Raw genomic sequence first — 19,918 nt, 5'->3', positions numbered from 1 at the left:
GGTGTCTGAGAAGTTAGATTTGCCTGGCTATAGAAAGGGAGATGAGGAGGATGGAGATGGGCATTTCAACCAGGGACGTGTTCAGTCCTGTGCTGGTTCCAGTCTGGAAGGCAGGGAGATAACGCAGCTCTCAAGATGGTCACTTCTAAGCAGGAGATGCCTGCCAGGCTTGGAGGGCCTTCTGTACCACTGGACATCTGCTATCTCCCGGGCCCAGGCAGGAACCCCTGACCATTGAAGCCCTGGGGCCTGGATCCGATCCTGAACGTCTGCAACTACGTCTTCTCCATCCCCCACCGGTGCCTGCTCCACCTCCCCGGTTCAGTATTATGGTTCAGGGGCTGGTAGGAGTAGCCAGCTGGGCCTATACCTGTACCCTCCTGCTACTCCTCAGGCTCCTCACTCTTCCAGTCCCCAGTGCCTTCTGTAGGGCCCTGGTGTGGCCCTAGTTTCTCAGTCTGATTGGGGAAGGATCAGTTCAGGGCCCCTAGTGCTCCTGGTGCTCAGGGCAGGGGCTGCTCAGAGCCTGAGGCTGAACCTTATTTATTTATTTTTTTAGGAAAGGTTATTCTTCTAAACCATTCTCACCTGTAGTTTGTCTTCTGTTGTGTGAAGAACACAGACTTGGGTGTTGCACTGCCTTAGCTTTATTCTTTCCTGGCCCCTGGACACTGCCCTATTCATCCCACCCCTGTCCTTCACCCTCCTGACTATTCCTCACACTCCCAGCACTCTGCCCCATCCCAACCCCTCCATTCCCTGGGAGTGTCTACTGGGGAAATAAATGCGGAGGGGATTGAGGGAAAGCTAGTGATCAGTGGGGGCAGGCTCCTCGTAGAGCAGGGGAACCTCCAATGGGAGCCGCATAGAGATGAGTGTTGTGGGGTGGGGTGGAACTGGCCCAGTGGTGGAGGTAACCCAGGGCTTTTCTTTTTTTAAGATTTTGTTTATTTTTAGAGAGAGGGGAAGGGAGGGAGAAAAAGAGGGAGAGAGACATGTGTGAAAGAAACATCAATCAGTTTCCTCTCGCCCGCTGCCAAATGGGGAGCTGGCTTGAAACCCAGGCATGTGCTCTGACCTGGGATCAAACCAGCGACCTTTAGGTTTGCAGGCCAGTGATCAGCCCACTGAGCCACACCAGCCAGGGCCCTTTGTTGGTTTTAACCCCTATTTGTATCTGTAGGAAGGAGGATATGTCCAGTTCTTTTTTCCAATTTTTTTCCAGGTCTATCCATTTCTAAATATATCAAACATGATAATGTTATAAGCAAATGACATTATACTAAATACATCTTTATGGTGTTAAAATAACAAAAGACTTTAGGTTGTAGTTTTCAGGAGCCCCCTTCCCACTGTTGTGTACACACGCACCCTCTCACTCAGGAAGACATGTTCTCCTGTTCACTGTTGCCTCTATTCCTAGGGTGTCAGGCAGAGTAGAGTGAAGGCTGGGCTGGCAGAAAGAGGGTTGGAGAGGGGCAGCACTGTCAGATCTTCAGGTACCCCTAAGTGGACACCCTGGGTGAAGAGCCTGAGTCTCAGGATCTGCCTACCTATGAATAGACTCAAAGAGGGGGAATGTAGCAGCAGGCTCCATTGCAGGACTTTGCACTTGTGCCTGCATCAAGATGTGATAATATGAAAAGTCCCCATTTACTGAGCTCATATAGGCCACTTATATACATTATCTCATTTCATCCTCCAACAACCCTTTCAGCGTGGTTTTTTGTTTTTTTTTTTTTAATCCTCACCTGATGATATGTTTATTGATTTTAAGGAGAGAGAGAAAGAACAGAAGAAACATCACTATAAGAGAGAAACATCAATCAGTTGCCTCACATATGTACCCCGACTGGGGATGGAACTTGAAACCTTCTGGTGTACAGGACGATGCTCCCACCAACTGAGCGACCCGGCCAGGGCTCTGTATAGTATTTTTATCCCCGTTATATAGGTGAGGAAACAGATCTTGTAGAGTCAGGATTCTAACCCAGATCTGTTTAACTGCAATGATCTGGGAGCCCTGGGACTGCCCAGAGCTCACTGAATATAAGGAGCTTACAGTACAAGTTGTGCACAGAGGCCACGCCAGGCCTGTCCAGTGTGCTTTGTGAACTAGCCATAGGATCTGGGCCCCATCTTTTGCCTCTGGAGCCTGCTTCCTCCCCAGGCTGATGCTCCCCTGACAAGGTTGGTAGGAGAATCAAATGGGATGCTGCATGAAAAGCGCCAACACAGGGGATACACCCAGCGTAGGCAAGTGTATCCCACTGTTCCTTGGTTTCCTCATCTCAAATGTAGGTGTTGATAATAGCATTTAACTCCCTTATGGTGATGAGGCTGAAGGAAGACTGAGGTTGTAGAAGGGCTATCAAGCACCATATATTCCTGTTCGTTTCCACCTGGTATCTGAGTGATTTCTGGTTGGGAGCGGAGACCTTTGCACTGGCTCTTCCTCTACCCAGAATGCTTTTTCCACCCCAGGATTTCATCTGGACTTCATTCAGGCCTCTGCTTAACCATCATCTATCAGTGCCTTAGTTTATTCCCAGCATATGTTCCTTGGTTTATCTGTGTGTTATTTGCCTTCCCCAGCAGAATGGAAACTTCATCAAGGCAGGGCTTTCGCTGGCTTGTTCATCCCAAGGGCCCAGCAGCTGGCACACAGCAAAAGCCCAATAAAGGCTTGTGGAGTATATGACTGACATCATTTCCCCTTGTTCCTCCACAGGCAAGGTGACCATTCTGGCTGTTAGAGTGAGTGTACCAGCCTGGCTGAGGGGCAGAGACAGGTGAGGGGCACTGGGGCCTGTGTGTGCTGCTGGTGGGGACTGGGGGAGGAAGTACCCCACCGTGGGGGACAGAGGAGAGAGCATTCAGATGCCTAGGACGAGCTGCTGAGGTCCTCTCTCCTTGGTCCAAAGTGCTAAGCTCCTTTTGTCGGGGCTTCAGTGGGACAGGGAGGCAGGTAGTCAGTTGTGGATCAGGGCCTCCACCCTTTTACATTAGGAAAGGTTTCCCATCTACTGGAAATTTCCACAGTATTTTGCAGAAGGAAATGAGCACTTTCCTTTGGCAGAGAAATTGAAACTCAAATGGAAGATGAAGTCTAGTCAGTGCAGCCAGTAACCATGGCAACAGCGTGGCAAGGTCGGGGGATCACACCCGCAGTTCAGGTCAGACACCTGGCTGAGTTGTGTTCAGGCAGTGACGGACACGCCAGGCATCACACCAGAAAGTGGGAGCCTAGGCAGTGAAGTGACCACCGTGCCCCTGCCCTCCTGAAATCAGCAGTCTGGGGGAGAGTTAGAAAACCTGACTGGACTTGGATTGGGAGCCCTGAAGAACAAATAGGAGATGGTCAAACAGAAAGGGGGGTAAAGGGTCGAGAGAGCCCCCCTCTCCCCCTTGCAGAGGACCAGTGTGCACCAAGAGGCTGGTCCGCTATGCCTCATGGGAGCAGGGATCCCTGGAGGCATGCAGGCCACCTCCCAATGTCCCCAGGAGGGTCCAGTGTGCCAGTTGGAGGCCAGTCTGAGTGGAGAATTCCAGTTTCTCGGCTCCTGACCAGTGTGTGTGAGACCTGTGGTAGGGCATGTGCAGTTATAGGGGGTTATAAAACAATGGGTTTTGTTCTTAAGATGGGAAGAACATCTCTGTCTCATGACCAGGAGAGACTTAGCCTGACCCCGAGCTGTTACAGCGTCGGTGGCACATCAGCCACACTGAGCTCAACTCTGAGAATACTGACAGGTTTCATCTTTGTCCTCCTCCCCTGCTCCACTACTCCCGGGACCCTGGAGTAGCCTGCCCGGCCTTCTCTCACCTGTTCCCAGGGCCTGATGTCAGAGGCCATGGACCAGCTGGCTGGGAGTCCTGAAAACCCGAGGCCAGGACAGTGTGGTGACGGCAGCATGGAGCTGGGGACCTGCCAGGAGCTCCTGCTCCGGTTGCGGGAGCTGGAGGTGGGGCACGGAGCAGGGTGGAGGCATCGGACCTGCCCTTCCCTCTGAGCTTGCTGTGGGTGTTTTGGGTGTGGTGGACCTTCCTCTCAGCCCCTTTTGCCAGACTGGAGAAGAGATAGAGAAGAGATGAACATTTGTTAGCAGAGCTCCTCTGAGACGCACTCTCCTTGCTCTTAGCTCTCTAGGCTAGGTGCCAGCTCAGGGACAAGAGGCATGCACAGGGGCAGGGCTGTCCTAGCCCCTAGCTGTCTCTTTACCCCTCTTCTTCCCTTTCATGCCCCTGCTGGCTCTGGGAAAAGGTGGTCACAGAGGCCACAGGAAGAAGGGTTTAGATGACCTGGCATTCAGGAGTTGAGGAACAAGAATGAGGATTCTTAAACTTGGGCCTTTTGTCACATTCTTAAGACCTTGCCCTTCTCCCTCTAGCCTCCTCTGCCCTTTCAGGGAAATAAGGGTTATTCTTGGCATCTGTCACCTTAGGTCCTCCTGGCCACTGTGTCTCCCCAGCCCCTCCAGCTCACTGACTGAGGTTGAGGTTCACAGAAAACCAGGCATCTCAGCTTTCTTCATGATGCCCTTGGCCCTACAACCTCCCCATGGCAGAATCCAGCCAGAAGCAAGAGCTGGGCAGGGGTGTAGTTAGTAGGTTCCTTGCCTCTCCTCCCCCACCTCCCAAAGGAATTTGCCCTGAGGGAAGAACGATCCCATAGCCTCCCCTTTGCCCTCTTCCTCCATCTGACAGGCAGAGAACTCAGCACTTGCCCAGGCCAACGAAAACCAGCGGGAGACCTATGAGCGCTGTCTGGACGAGGTCTGTGGGGCTGTAGTGGGATTGATGCTGAGGAGGGTTGGGGAAGCACAGCTTGTCTCCTGCACAGAGGCTGGGTCGGCTGACAGCTCTGCCTGGGGCTCTCTGTCCGCAGGTTGCCAACCATGTGGTACAGGCACTGCTGAACCAAAAGGTAAGTGGCCTCGGCAGACCTTTTCACCCTGAACCCAGCCTCCTTGGGAGAGGCCCTGGCTGCCATGGGGGAGGCCCTTCCTGGAGACCCCCGAACCTGCCCAGTTAAGATTTTGATAGGGACTATTGGCCCAATGACACCCCCCACACCCCTGCTTCTATTCTACCTGGAGGCAGGGGTGGGATAGGTAAGGCCAGATCTCTGAGTTATGGTACCTTTGATTTGGGCTGAATCCTTCCTTCCCTTACCCTGGCCTCAGCTGGTTTCTCCAGCTTGTAATGGCGCTGAAAGCAATGTTGATGTTGTGAGCATAAGGTGGCATGTAAATATTTACTCAAGTATGGTGGGTAGCGTCTTGACATATGGTCCACTCTGACCCCAAGATCTTCCCATGCCTTGTATGGACCCTTCTTTGATGTGTGGTTTCTAAGAGGCAGGGGGTTGGCTCCAGGATTGGGGAAGGTACCAATGGGAATGGAATTTACCTCCCACCAAGGTTGGTCACCTTAGAGAATTTACCATCCCCTGGAGATCAATAGCTACAGACTTGGGCAGGCTCAGCTTCCTCACAGAAGGAGGTTGCAGGAGGAGGGAATGCCTGGGAGGAGTGCCCACTGCTCTGCTGAAAGGACTGCTCACACTGCTCCACCCCTCCCCGCCTGCGTCTCCTTCCTTTCCTCCGCCTCCTTCTGGGCCCTGGCAGGACCTTCGGGAGGAGTGCATCAAGCTGAAGAAGAGAGTGTTTGACCTGGAACGGCAGAACCAGATGCTGAGCATCCTGTTTCAGCAGAAACTCCAGCTCACGACAGGCTCCCTCCCTCAGGTGGGCATGAGCCATTCTTATCTCATCACACCAGTCTCCTGCCTCCCCCAGCCCCATCATTATCACCACCCTCTTCCCCAAGCACCTACAGAAGCAGGCTGTCAGCCATTCCCTTCCATTCTGGGAGCAGCCCACCCAGGGAAGGCCCATCTAGCCTGATAGAGCTGAGCCTAAGATGGGGTGAAAGCCCCCTGAGTCCCCTCCAGCTGGGCTGTCCCCCACCTTGCAGGTACTTGCACCCCAGCTGGAGGGGATCCCTTCTTGTTGACAGAGAAGGTTCTTGCTTGCTCTCACCCTGTGTGGGGAGATGGGTGGAGGCTGAAAATGGAATTATTTCACGCTCCCAAGGGGCCTCTTTGGCCAGCATTGCCTCTTCTTGGCCAGGGGCAAGGGTGGGACTGGGTGGAAGGCACCAGTGCATGGTGTCACAGAGAGGTCAGGAAAGGCACTTGACCAGATAAGTCTGTATGTGCGCATGTTGCATACAGGGTGGGGCAAGAGTAGGTTTATGGTTGTGAGTACATGAAACACAGTTTATCTTGTATTATTATTTATTAATAATTATACTTTTCCATACAAACAACTGTAAGCTTAGATTTGTCTCACCCTGTATACTCACCCACTGACTCAGGCATGGCTGCAGACCCTGGTCCCTGCTTCTTGTTCTGACACCTGCCTTACCCAGGAGAAGCAGGAGCCTACTAGAAGTGAATCGTGGGCTCAGTTAAGATGTTATTTGGGCTCACTTTGTCAGGAAGCCTCAAGGATGGAGTGAGACATGGGGGTGGGAGGATCAGGAGCAGCTCCAGGTACCTGAGGTGAACAGCATGTTTGAAGTCAGCCAGCGCACCCCTCACCCGACCTCTGACCTTAAGAAGAGAAGTACTGTGTGCATGTGTCTGTGTGTCTGATACATACCAGGCAGCCCTTGGCTCCCAGACCCTGAGCAGGATGCCCTCAGTTCCCTGGGAAGCTGACCCTTGGCAGAGAAAGCCTGTCATCACCATGACCTTTCTGGAGCCCCTGTCTGCCAGGCTGGTGCTGAGCTGGGTGAAGCAGCGACAGTGACTGTGCAGCTCCCCCTGCCCTGGGTCTCATCTTGCTACAGGGTTCACCCCAGAATTCCCAGAGGCTTAACCACACTGGCTGATCTCATCCTATCCATACCCATCTCAGTAACTGGTGATAAAAGAGGTGTAGATCATCCTTAAATCATTTCTTGTTATACTGAAACAAATTCTGGGATTTGAATTTGGGGTTTGGGGCGGTAGATTTATCTTTCCTGGAGGCAGCATGATATAATGGGAAGAATATGAACTTTGGCCTCAGATAAACTTGGGTTGAATCCCTAACTTAGCTAATTCTTAGCTGTGTGACCTTGGGCAAATTATATAATCTTACAAACCAGTTTTTTCTTATGGATGGGGATAAGAGTACCTATATTGCAGGTTGTTGTGGGGATTAAATGAGATAATATATAGAGCTTGGCCCATAGTAGTCAATACTCAACAGCTATTTATCATTATTAATGTTATTTCCAAGTTGTGCTTTGCTAGGATGAAAACTTCATTGATGAAATGCTAATTAAGCTCTTATGCGAGTAGTGTCTTTGCCAACACATTTTAACTAGACAGGGCTGTGGCCTGTGCAACTGGCCAGAAACCCTGAAGGCTGGCACTGCAGGAGCTCAGGCAGGTCTACAGACAGCAGCTGTACAAAGCAGTGCTGTCCAAGAGCCAGAGGGGAGAGAGGCCATCAGAGACAGGCTGGGGAGGTTCCCTTAATAAAGTGGCATTGAACCTGGGCCTTGATGGATGGGAACTTTATTTATTTATTTATTTAGGGGTTTGTTTATTTATTTTGAGATTTTATCTATTTTTAGAGAGAGGAGAGAAGAGGGAGGAAGAGAGGAAGAGAAACATCAATGTGTGGTTGCCTCTCACACGTCCCCAACCAGGGACTTGGCCCGCAACCCAGGCATGTGCCCTGACCAGGAATTGAACCAGCGACCCTTTGCTTCTTAGGCCAGCACTCAATCCACTGAGCCACACCAGCCAGGGCAGATTTAAAAAGAGTAGAGTAGGGGTTAGAGAAAAAAGATTCCCTGTGGAAGGACCAGAGCAGGGAAGTCTAGGGAGCAGCAAGCTATTTAGCAGGATTGGAACAAAGGGTGTGTGAAGGAGCTTTGAGTGAGACAAAGCTGGAGACTGCGTCAGAGAGCAGGTAGGCCCGGCATGCTGACAGAGGAGTTCAGACTTGTCTTCAGTGGGCAGGCACAGGAGGCTTTGAGCACAAAGATGCTTTAGAAAAAAAATTTTAAATGCTTTAGGCTGTCTTGTACATCGGAGATTGAAAGGCCACCCAGGTCGGAGAGACTGAAATGCTGAGCAGTGTCCAGCCAGAGGTGTGAGGATCGGGGCTGAAGGAGCGGCTACAGGTGGCCAGAGGGGAGGCAGCGGACTCTGTCTGCAGAGGCAGGATTTAAAAGCTATGGAGAATGAGAGACAGGGAAGAGTTCAGGTTGACTGGTATCTAGTTGAGATGCCTAAGCAAAGGAAGTGACATTCTCAGGGACTGAGGGAGAAGTGACCCATGATTAAATACTACTTTTGTAATCATCAGAGTACAAGTTTTACATGAGACCAGTTAGGAGAGACAGAAGTGACAGCTTCCACCACCATCTCTTTTCTGGGGCCCAGTAATAAGTGCCTCTTCCCTTCATCTCAGCCTGTGATGCTGGGGCCACAGATAGTCAGAACAGGAAGGGGCTTCTCTGCTCACCTTCCCTGTAATTGGGGAAGAGCAGACTGGTCCTGGAGCTGCCACTGCCCTCGGGCCTGGGAGCCCCCCCTTTCTCCAGTCTTACCTTTCTGCCACCTGGGCGTGCACTCCTTCAGTCTGCCTGTGCCTTGGTCTCCTAAGGCTCCTCTGACCAGGTGGTGGGGACAGTGGTGAAAGTGTTCCTTGAGCCAGGAGATGTCCCCTCCCTGGGATGGGAAGGCCTAGTTCATGAGGGAATAGGGACCCGGGACAGAGCATCTGTGCTAACTCTGCCTCTCCCTGCAGATCCCACTCACCCCGCTTCAGCTGCCATCCGAGCCACCAGCCTCCCCGTCCCTGAGCTCTGCCGAAGGACCAGCCACCTCGCTGCCTCTGGGGCGCTATGCTGGGCAGAGAGAGGTAGGAGGGCTGGACATAGTGGTCTGTGGCTCTGCTGGGTGTGGGCTTGTCAGTTACCTCCATTGCTGTTTCCTAATGAGTCCCAGGGGAAGGGCTGCATCCCCATGCACAGGCTCTTATCCAGGCTGGGTGTGAGCCCTTGTACCAACTTAGGTCCTGGGTCTGCATGTGGTTTCCTCCTCATGCCGTTTCTCTCCCAAGGTGTGTTGGGAGCAGCAGCTGCGGCCAGGAGGAGGCCCAGGACCCCCAGCAACCCCGCCCCCAGTGCTGGATGCCTTATCCCCATTCCTTCGAAAGAAAGCCCAGATCCTGGAGGTGCTGAGAGCCCTGGAAGAGACTGACCCCTTGCTTCTCTGCTCACCTGCCACCCCCTGGCGGCCTCCAACCGAGGGTCCTGGCTCCCCAGAACCCATCAACGGCGAGTTGTGTGGCCCACCCCAGCCTGAACCCTCACCCTGGGCCCCCTACCTGTTACTAGGCCCTGGTAGCCTAGGAGGCCTGCTGAACTGGGACAACCTCTTGGGGAACACTGGGGAGGAAGAGAATGCTGGGCGGCCCTGGGGCCCTAGTAGAGGCTCCCCCCAGGCCCATGGTGCTACCTCTGGCCCACCCTGTGCCCCAGGCAGCAGCTCCTCCTCCTCTTCTGATGAGGCAGGTGACCCCAATGAGGCATCCAGCCCTGACACCCTGCTCGGGGCCCTGACCCGCAAACAATTGAACCTGGGCCAGCTCCTTGAGGACACAGAGTCTTACCTACAGGCCTTCCTGGCCGGGGCTGCAGGCCCACTCAGCGGGGACCACACAGGTCCCGGGCAGCCATCCTCCCCAGACCAGGGGCCTCCACAGCTGTCCAAGTTCAAAGGCCTCCCCAAGTCAGCTTGGGGTGGGGGTACCCCAGAGGCTCACAGGCTGGGCTTTGGTGCTACCTCAGAGGGCCAGGAGCCCCTCCCCTTCCTCAGCATGTTCATTGGTGCAGGGGATGCCCCCCCGGGCTCGCGACCTGGTCACCCCCACTCCTCATCTCAGGTGAAAAGCAAGCTCCAAATTGGCCCCCCTTCCCCTGGGGATGCCCAGGGACCCCTTCTGCCCTCTCCAGCCAGAGGTCTCAAGTTCCTAAAGCTGCCTCCATCCTCGGAGAAGGTCCCCAGCCCAGGAGGCCCCCAGCTCAGCCCTCAGTTCTCCCGGAACTCCCGAATCCCCTGCCGGAACAGTGGCTCAGATGGCAGCCCCTCCCCGCTGCTGGCCCGAAAGGGCCTGGGTGGCGGAGAGCTGTCCCCAGAAGGGGCACAGGGCCTGCCCACCAGCCCTTCACCCTGCTCCACAACCCCGGACTCTGCACAGCTCCGACCTCCCCAGCCAGCCTTGTCCACCACGTTGTCCCCTGGATCAGTGGTATCTCCCTGCTACGAGAATATCCTGGACCTTTCCCGGAGCACCTTCAGAGGGCCCTCTCCAGAGCCACCTTCATCCCCATTGCAGGTGCCCACCTACCCACAACTAACTCTTGAGGTGCAACGAACCCCTGAGGCCCTCAGAAGCCCTGGAGACCTCCCTAGCCCTTGCCTCCCAGAACCTTGCCCCTATGGGAGCCCCCAGGAAAAGAGTTTGGACAAGGCAGTCTTGGAGTCTCCCCATCCTGGCCGCAGGACCCCAGGCAGCTCAGCCAAGAAGCCCAGCCAGGGGGCAGGGCGGCGACCTGGAGATTCTGGCCACACACCTCTGCGGGACAGACTTGTAGCCCTGGGGAAACTGAAGACTGGCCACGAGGGGCCCCAGGGCCCAGAGAAGAACGGGGTACCAGCCAGGCCTGGCACCGAGAAGGTGCGGGGAGCAGGAAAGTCAAGGGAAAATACTGGAGACGTGGCACTTTCCACCCCCAGGCCCCCTGAGCAGCCAGAAGCCAAGGGGGGCTTGCAGGGGACAGTAACCTTGGGCACAAACAGCCTGAAGCAGCAGGAACCTGGGCTCCTGGGAGACCCCGGGGCCCGAGTCTACTCCTCCCACTCCATGGGGGCCCGGGTGGACCTAGAGCCTGTCTCCCCAAGGAGCTGCCTCACCAAAGTGGAGCTGGCCAAGAGCCGGCTGGCAGGAGCCCTGTGCCCCCAGGTACCCCGCACCCCTGCCAAAGTGCCAATCTCAGCCCCCAGCCTGGGCAAGCCCAATAAGAGCCCCCATGGCAGCCCAACAAAGCTACCTTCCAAGTCACCTACCAAGGTGGTGCCCCGACCTGTGGCCCCGCCAGCCACCAAGGAGCACCCCAAGCCTGACAAGGGGAAGGGCCCACCTTGGACAGACTGCGGTAGCCCCACAGCCCTGCCCACACCCTCAGTACCTGGCCCCACTGATCCAAGCCAGGGCCCTGAGAGGCGTGCCCCACACTCGGCCATCGAGGAGAAGGTGATGAAGGGCATCGAGGAGAATGTGCTGCGGCTCCAGGGCCAGGAGCGGGCACCAGGCACTGAGGCCAAGCACCGCAACACCAGCAGCATCGCCAGCTGGTTTGGCCTTAAGAAGAGCAAGCTGCCCGCACTGAACCGCCGTACAGAAGCTACCAAGAGCAAGGAAGGGGCCAGCGGAAGCTCCCCACTCCGGAAGGAGGTCAAGGTGGAATCGCGGAAGCTGGAGGCAGAGAGCCTCAACATCTCCAAGCTGATGGCTAAGGCAGAAGATCTGCGCCGGGCACTGGAGGAGGAGAAGGCCTACCTGAGCAGCAGGACCAGGCCACGGCCTGGGGGACCAGTGCCAGGGCCCAGTGCAGGGCTGGGGCAAGTCCAGGGCCAGCTGGCTGGCATGTACCAAGGCGCAGACACCTTCATGCAGCAGCTGCTCAACAGGTGAGGGCCAGGGACAAGTTGGCAGGTGCTCGGTGACTGGGGGCACTTGTCTCTCCATGGGCACACCAGAGACTGCCTGGGACGGCCTGACTTGGGATCAGAGGCCAAGCAAAATGCCACCAAAGTACCTGGGGGTTAGTGGTCTGACCAAGAGGAAAGATGGGGAGGTTTGTGTGCCAGCTTCCCACCTCTCTGGCTCTCTGACTTCAGGCTTACTGAGACCCAGTTTCTCGTTTGGGAAGAGTGAAGACCACATTTTGCTGGCTCGTCTCCAGCGTCAGACGAGGCAGGTTACCTAAGTACCTGCACACAGTGGTCAGGAGTGCCAGTACCTCCCATGGCCTGACGAAGGTCTTACTCTGGGGTTTCCCATCCTGTAGAACGAGGGGTGGGGGGTTTCCTTCCCATCTTGCCCTTTGGTACCTGCTACAGACCCAGCAATGGGAGCTGTGGTCTAGAAAAGGCGCCACCCCAAATTATGGTTGCTCTATCTGGGCCGGGTTAAGGCAGGATGTCTGCAGGAACTGGGCCCCAGGTAAGGTGGGATTTGGGCAGCAAATGCACTCAGATTCAGCTGGGGCAGGCAGGGTGTGTTGCATGTGGACCAGGATGTGACCAGGTCTGCTATCTACCTGTCAACACTCTCGAGTGGCTTCTAGTCTTGACTCTGGATAGCTTTGGGAAAATTCTCCCATCTTCCCTGCCCCTACTATTCCTCTAGGGTTTTCCCTAAGGTTTCTGCCTGTTCCCAGTGTCAGAAAGTGTTTCTGGGGGCAACCACCAGGGATATGTCCCCTTCCCCAGGGGTGGGGATGGGTACCTCACTAGGCCCACACCACTTCACTGCTGCCTCTAGGGTGGATGGCAAGGAGCTGCCACCCAAGAGCTGGAGGGAGCCCAAACCCGAGTATGGTGGCTTCCAGCCAATGTCTTCTGATCCCAAGAACCCTTGGCCAGCCTGTGGGCCCCGAAATGGCCTGGTGGGCCCTCTTCAAAGCTGTGGAAAACCTCCGGGAAAGGTAAGTTCTTGGGGAAGGGGCTGGGCGGAGGAGGGCTGATCCCCTGGTCCCGCCAGATCTCTTACCTCTGGAGGGCTCCCCACCCTGAGACCTGGAAGCTGCTGGATGTCCTTCTGGTCTGTGCTGGGAGGTGGGAGGGGAGAGGGCCTCCTGAGGGCTGGCAGGCTTTGAGCACTCAGGTCCGTACTCCAGGGGTCCTAAAGATGAGGTTTGGGGAGGGATGGGCTCAGAGGTCTCCTGTTTCCTGCAGCAAAGCAGCGAGCCAGGGAGACGGGACGAGGTGCCCTCAGAGGACAGCCTGGCTGAGCCAGTGCCCACCTCACACTTCACAGGTCAGCAGGGTCAAGGGCCAAGGCTGTGACTAGCTCCTCCCTCGCTGCTTTACTCCTTCCTGTCACTGCAGCAGGTGCCAGGCCCTGAGTGCCATCTTGGTGCCAATCACCAGGTGGGCATGGGCTGTACAGAAATGTATCCCTTCCTTCCGCAGGGGACCTGCCCCCTTTCCGCAAGCCATTGGGAGGTGGGACAGGGTAGGCAGGTACAGCTAAGCCTGTTGGTCCTGGAAGGGCCGGACCAGGGGTGGAGCCTGGGCTGGGGCTGGAACCTGGAAGAAGAAGGCAGAGTGGATGAGCCACCTGCAGCCTCACATGCGTGACTTACCCTCCCCCAGCCTGTGGCTCCTTGACTCGAACCCTGGACAGTGGCATTGGGACCTTCCCACCCCCAGACCATGGCAGCAGTGGCACCCCCAGCAAGAATCCTCCCAAAATCAAGCCACCACGGCTGGAGCCCCCACCCGGGGGGCCCCCAGCTAGACCACCACTCCTTACCAAAGTCCCCCGCCGTGCCCACACGCTGGAGCGGGAGGTGCCAGGCATAGAGGAGCTGCTGGTGAGTGGGCGACACCCCAGCGTGCCTGCCTTCCCTGCGCTGCTCACGGCCGCTGCCGGCCACCGGGGCCATCAGACCTGCACGGAAGGTGAGTGTCCAGGCAGGGGGGGTGGGCTGTCCCTGGGCGCCGCCTACCACCACCTACCTTCCCCTTGTCTCCACATAGATCCCTGTGATGACCCAGGACCTTCCCCTCCTGTCCAGCTGGCCAAAAACTGGACCTTCCCCAACGCTAGGGCAGCTGGTGGCTCCACCGACCCTTTCCTGTGCCCACCAAGACAACTGGAGGGACTGCCCAGGACCCCCATGGTGAGCATGGCCGAAGGGGAAAGGGGATAGGACTGGAGGGCGGGGGAAGAAGAAGGCAAGGAGAGTTTCTCCAGTGAGATACAGACCTGTCCAGGCGGAGGATTGAGGGGACAGCCCCTTAGACGCCCCTGTGGGCGGCCCACCCACCTCCCTTCCTACACCCCTCTTGGGGGAAGTGTCTCTCCCCAACAAAACCTTGGAGGGACTGTGCTCAGTCATGCCTCCGGCCTGCTTCCTCTGCGAGCGCTCCACCTCGGTCGGCCCATCTGCGGAGCCCCCATCCCAAGAGCAGAGCCCTGGGCCTTCCAGGCTGGGCCTGGCAGGGAGAGGAGCTTCCCCCTGAGGGCGTCCCTTCCTTCCCCAGGCCCTGCCTGTGGACCGGAAGCGGAGCCTGGAGCGCAGCCACCCAGGCCCCACAACGCCGCAGGGCCCCGCGTTTGGGGGTAGCCGTACTCCCAGCACCTCAGACATGGGTGAGGAAGGCAGAGCGGCCAGTGGGGGCCCTCCGGGGCTGGAGACCTCGGAGTCTCTCAGCGACTCGCTCTACGACTCGCTCTCCTCCTGTGGGAGCCAGGGCTGAGGAGCTGCGCCCCAGCCCCTCTCAGACCACCTACAAGCCGGCTCTCCTCAGGCCCTGCCCCCTCAGGGCCCCTGGGGCTCCCCTTCAAGGGACCAAGGAGGCAGATGGATAAGAAGGCGAAGGGCATCCCTGACACACCCGCTGCCCACTGCTGCTGTGGAGGAGATGACCACTCTCAGCTCAGGGAGAGACCCCACCTTTGGTCCCTCCTCTCACCCAGAGTAAGGCTCTTCCTCTGAGGGACTGAGTTTCCAGGCCTCTGCGTCCCAGCCCTAGCTCCTATTTCAGGCTGAGCCATCACGTGGTGCTGGACTTCCTGCCCACCAGCTGTGCCATCTCTGACCTGGCTGCCCCCTGCCCGAGCTCCCACCGGGCCAGCCCCCAGGCCCTGGCCCGTGCTGGTGGAGTTTGGGGGTGAGGGGTCAAGTTGCCTTCTTTCTCATCTGCCCTGGTCCTCCCTGCTGTCTGGATGGTGCTGCCCTCCCCTGCCCCATGTCTTTGGGGTCTGTTTGTCTGTCTTTTTTGTTGGTTTTTTATATTAAAGCGCCTGGCCCACTCCCCACTCTCCACCCCCATCCCTGCACTGCAGTTAATTTATCTGTCCTTATAAATGCGGCTGCTCTGCTTCCAGCCTCTGCTTCTGCGGTGTCTCTAATAAAACGTGGAGGCCCCTCTGTGCCCCCTGACTTGGTTTGTTCTGTGGTGTGGGAGAATTCAGGGATAGACAGGTGGGTGGAGACTGTGGGCACCAGGATGGCAGGTAAGGGTGAGACTCAGCCCCAGGCACCCTTCTGAAGCAAGCTCCACTACCAGGGGAGCTGGCTGGAGTTACCTAGAAGCTAACTAAGGATTGGGGGATTGGGTTCTGTTGAGGATTGAAATGGAGACTGTCGGGAGAGTCCCCTGGTCCAGAGCTTGGGCAGGGTAGAAGGTGGGCTGCCTCTTGGGGAGGGTAGCCATGGGCATGAATTTAAACCCCTCTACATACCAGATGGGGTGGGACCTGCAAACTTGGGGCTTCAGGGGCTGGATGGTGAGCAGAGTTAAGTGTCTGTAGCCTTCTGTTGTCATGAAGGGGAGGCTCAACTGGGTCTCAAGACTGTTGCCACCTTCTAATTTCTCCTCAGATCTTGGGCTTTCTCCAGATCTTGCTCCTGTTTCTACCTCATTTCAACCAGAAGTTCCCCTGGCTCTCAAATTCTCACTGTAGGAAGGGGAGGCCAGGAATGAGACTGCAGAGGCTTTAGACTGCTGGGAGTTTTTTCAGACCCACCACGTGGCATGAATACGCCAGCGGGTGGTTGTGGCCCTCCGACCCTTGGATCTCCTGTTGGGCATGGAGCTGGGCAATAACCTTGAGGTGAACCAGGTCATCTCACATTGGCCAGCCTCCTACCCACCTGAACTGCAAGGTTCAGGATGCCTTCTCCAGACATAGCCTGCACTTGCTGCCTCCCAGGGGCATACAGTCTGGAGGCCACCGGGCCGGTGTGCACACTCAATACTCCTGGCCTTGTGGTTGGGGCTCTAGACAGCTCATCGTGGACATGGGAGATCTGTCATAGACACGAGGTATGTCGACAACACAGGCTTGCTGAACCAAGGTCAGGGTGCTTGGACAGGAAGTAGTGCTGGGCCCATTCACTCAGTTATACTGTGGACGCTGTCCTGTCCTCTGACCAGCCCAAGGAAGACTGGGAGTGGGGCGGGTATCAGCACCTCCTTTTATACTACCTCCTCCCAGCAGTGTCTGTCCAGGCCCCTAGTGCTCCAGAGAGTAGTAAAGAACTCCCTATTAGCATAAACGCCTACCACATTGCCAGCCCCCTGATCCCTAACCCCCTGCTGGAAGAAGCACTGTCATTCTCATCTCGCAGATGAAGACATCGAGGCAAGACTTAGAGAAGGGTCAAGTCAAATGTCTCGGTTTTATTTAAATGTCAGAATCTCAGTTTCTTATTTCCATCTTCTCCCAGGTTCCTGTCCCCCTGTGCCTTCTGCTTTTATGGGCTTAAGTATATTACTAAGCTGCAAATCTGCTTCTTGCCAGGGAGGCTCAAAGAAGTCTACCTCATCCTTCTAACTTAATATTCCTTGATTTTTCAAGTACTTTTAGCTATTTGGGCCTGATGGGTTACCTCATTTCCTTGTTAGAATAGAATTGTCTGCCTGCAGGATATTATTTCTGTTTCCTTTCCGGGAAAGAGCGTGGCGTGGTGGCTTTGACTCTAGACTCCACCTCTCACAAGCCGAGACCAGCGGGTCCATCCATGGTTGTCACCAGGATCTGGCCAGTCTGCCACCAGGCTCTGCTCTCCAGTGCTGGCAAATGCAAGGTCGCACCTTGTCCCTGGGGCAGTGTGGGCTGACCAGGGAGATGACTGTCATCACCAAAGCAGGGTGGCATCAGCCACAGGAGCCAGCCCTTCCCCACCAACTGTTCCAAGGTGGGCAGCTCTTGTTCCTAAATCCCCCATCATGCTGCCAAGGGGTGCTGGGCCCAGACAAGCCATCCCGCAGCCCACATCACTGCCCTCCACACATACCAAATATCCATCTGAAGTAATTCCATGGAAGGGGATACACAGGTGAGTTAAAGACACTCCTGGGAAACTGATTTTTCCTTGTACATCAAGGAAAGGTTTGGCTAAAAGACCACTTGATCCTCACTGTGGCAGAACACTTCATATCTCTGTTTGCAAGGTCTGCTTGCAGGATTAAGGGGACTGCACTGTTTTCTCCATGAACAATGCATGTTTGCTTCACCATTCAGTATGACCCTTTCTTCTGAACTTCTCAAACAAAGGAAACCAAACTACTAGACCCCCTGCCCCACTTATACGCCCTGCAAATGACATCAAGGAATGAGAAAAAATTCATGAAAAGGTTCCAGGTTCCCCCTCACTGGGAACCCTGCCTTTTTTAGAAATGTCCCAAAGTGTTTAACCGAGGTTTTCTCCGGGTTGCCAAAGGTTTTTATTCTTCACCCTTTTCTAGATTTCCTACAAGTAGTATGTATTTTCTTTTATCAATAAAGAAGTTTTAAGGGAAAAAAATTACGCTCTGCAGAAACTTCACATATACGCCCATCTGTAATCCTATGTGATTTAATTCAAGCATATACAGTTTTTTAAAGGCATGGGAATTTGAAATACAGCTTAGCATTTCTGATATGGAGAAGAACGTATTTTTTTAGTTTAAAAATTTTTAGTTTAATTATACTTTTTGTAATTATTAAAGACATGCAAATTATAAATTCATGTTCATGGCTATTTTAAATTAAAAAATTAAAATCAAATGGAATGTTATACAAGGAAGAGGAAGAATCTCTTTCATACCCCAACTCCCTTCTCCTTAGACATAACCTGAGTTGATTGGTAATCCTTTCAAATCATTTTTTAAACACAGCATGCTTATGTTGACATTTTATTAGAAAATAGGATTATTCTATAGTTACTAATCTGTTTCTGCTTGTAGCACTTAATATTTCTTGGAGATCTTTCCAAAGCCCTTGAGTCTCCATTATCATACATGGTCTTCCATTGTATAGAAGTACCATGTTTATTTCTTTTGCCATGACAAAGATTGCAGTGAACATTGCAATTGTGTCTGGCCACTTGTGTATTTCCATAAGATAAATTCCTATAAATGGAATTGTTGGATCATACAGTAAGCTTAATTTAATGTTTTATAGATATTAACTAATTGTGCTTCATCAACAGTGTATAAGAGACTATCCTTCAAATCTTTAAGTATTATCACAGTTTATTCCTAGCCTATTGGTTGAAGTAAGTGATCACGTAGAGTTTGTAGTCCAATGTAGGGACTTTGGCTTTTACTCAAAGTGAACTGGGGTGCCATTAGAGAGTGATAAGATTAAACCGTGGAGGGCAAGTATGGAAGCAAACCAGTAGGAGCCTCTTGGGTAACCAGTGAGAGGTGGTTGTGACTTGTTCAGGGTGGAGACACAATAGACAAGACTTGCTAATGTAATGGACATGAGGAAAGGAGCGGAGTCGAGGACAACTTCAAGATGTTTGGAGCAACTGGTAGGAAGAAGTTGCCATTAATTGATACAGGAAGACTGCAGATAGAGCGGACTTGGGAAAGGGAAGATGAGGAGTTAAGTGTTGGACATGTTAAACTCAGATGTCTATTGGTCAACATCCAGTGGAAAATAATGGACTAGGCAGTTGGTTATGGAAGTCTAGAGTTTAGCAAAGAATCTTGGCCTGGAGATATAAGTTACAGTAAGTCATCAGCATGTGCATGTTATTTAAAGTCAGGACTGGATGAGATCACCAAGGGAGTAAGGAGAGGAAAGATCTGAGTCCTAGACCCTGGGACACCCCATTTCTTCAGAGGTCAGGAAATGGGGAGGAAACTGCACAGGAGACTGAAAATGTGATACCAAGAGACTGTGAGGTCCTGGAATATAAGCAAAGCAAATGTTTCAAGAAAGAGTGATCAGAGTCAAATTCTGGTGTGTCTGGCAAGGTGAGAGTTGAAGGTTGTTTTTGGATTTAGCAGCATGGAGATCATTGGTGACCTTAGCAAGAGCATTGATGGAAATGGAAGCTGTTTGGAGTAGTTCAAGAGAAACTGGGGAAGGGAGAATTGGAGTATAGATAACTCTTCTAAGGAATAAGGGAGAAAAGAGCAGGAGAGGGAAATGAGATCAAGAAATAAGATCTTTAAAATTTCTTAAGTCTTATTTTTGAAACTCAAATTTACATAAATGTTTCAAGTACAATACAAAGCACTTTTTTCTCCTAAACTATTTGGGAGTTGTTGCCAACTTGATAATCCATTACCCCAATACTTTAGTCTTTATTTCCTACAAACAAGGGCATTCTCATACATTTCTCCAATACCATCATCAAATCAGGAATTAATATATAAGCACAACCTAAGCCTCAGATTGCATTCAGATTTCACCAGTTGTCCAAATAATGTCCTTTATTAGTTAGTTAAAAGTCACACATTGCATGTAGTTGTCATATTTAGTCTCTTTCAGTCTGGAAAACTCTTCAGTCCGTCCTTGACTTTCATGACCTTGACACTTTCGTACTTTACAGGCCATGATTTCTATTTGTTTCATTACTAGAGATGTTCATTTTCATTACTTAAATTGGTGTTTGCTATACATTTAGTATTTTCCCCTTTATAATTAATAACATAGTGGGGAGGTACTTTGAAACTATATGAATATTTTAATCAAACTTTTTTCTTTTTAAAAATGTATTTATTTTATTTTTTAAGTATATTTTATTGATTATGCTGTTACAGTTGTCCCTATTTTTTCCCTTTATCCCCCACCACCTGGTACCCTTCCCTTCAGCAGTCTTATATCCA

General features: G+C 53.3%; 1 protein-coding gene and 1 pseudogene across 1 annotated transcript in view; one reads left to right on the top strand and one right to left on the bottom strand.

Annotated features, from left to right (window-relative positions):
• The window catches only part of NCKAP5L (NCK associated protein 5 like), a 32,662-nt gene extending 17,421 nt beyond the window's left edge, over nucleotides 1-15,241 (top strand). The window contains exons 2-13 of the mRNA XM_090273132.1: nucleotides 2,732-2,792; nucleotides 3,837-3,965; nucleotides 4,708-4,776; nucleotides 4,889-4,927; nucleotides 5,631-5,750; nucleotides 8,817-8,930; nucleotides 9,132-11,764; nucleotides 12,621-12,783; nucleotides 13,034-13,115; nucleotides 13,454-13,762; nucleotides 13,841-13,983; nucleotides 14,348-15,241. Of these exons, the coding sequence (XP_090129258.1) occupies nucleotides 3,843-3,965; nucleotides 4,708-4,776; nucleotides 4,889-4,927; nucleotides 5,631-5,750; nucleotides 8,817-8,930; nucleotides 9,132-11,764; nucleotides 12,621-12,783; nucleotides 13,034-13,115; nucleotides 13,454-13,762; nucleotides 13,841-13,983; nucleotides 14,348-14,563 (4,011 nt within the window). The 5' untranslated portion in view covers nucleotides 2,732-2,792; nucleotides 3,837-3,842 and the 3' untranslated portion in view covers nucleotides 14,564-15,241. The remainder of the gene's footprint in view (nucleotides 1-2,731; nucleotides 2,793-3,836; nucleotides 3,966-4,707; nucleotides 4,777-4,888; nucleotides 4,928-5,630; nucleotides 5,751-8,816; nucleotides 8,931-9,131; nucleotides 11,765-12,620; nucleotides 12,784-13,033; nucleotides 13,116-13,453; nucleotides 13,763-13,840; nucleotides 13,984-14,347) is intronic.
• Nucleotides 146-2,744, bottom strand: LOC150011719 (male-enhanced antigen 1 pseudogene; annotated as a pseudogene).
• Nucleotides 15,242-19,918: the final 4,677 nt, after the last annotated feature.

Source organism: Furipterus horrens, unplaced genomic scaffold (assembly GCF_987537825.1).
Source record: "Furipterus horrens unplaced genomic scaffold, mFurHor1.1.pri manual_scaffold_4, whole genome shotgun sequence".
Lineage (NCBI taxonomy): Eukaryota > Metazoa > Chordata > Mammalia > Chiroptera > Furipteridae > Furipterus > Furipterus horrens.
Note: the sequence above shows the minus strand (reverse complement) of the source record. Positions and strands in the feature narration are given on the sequence as shown.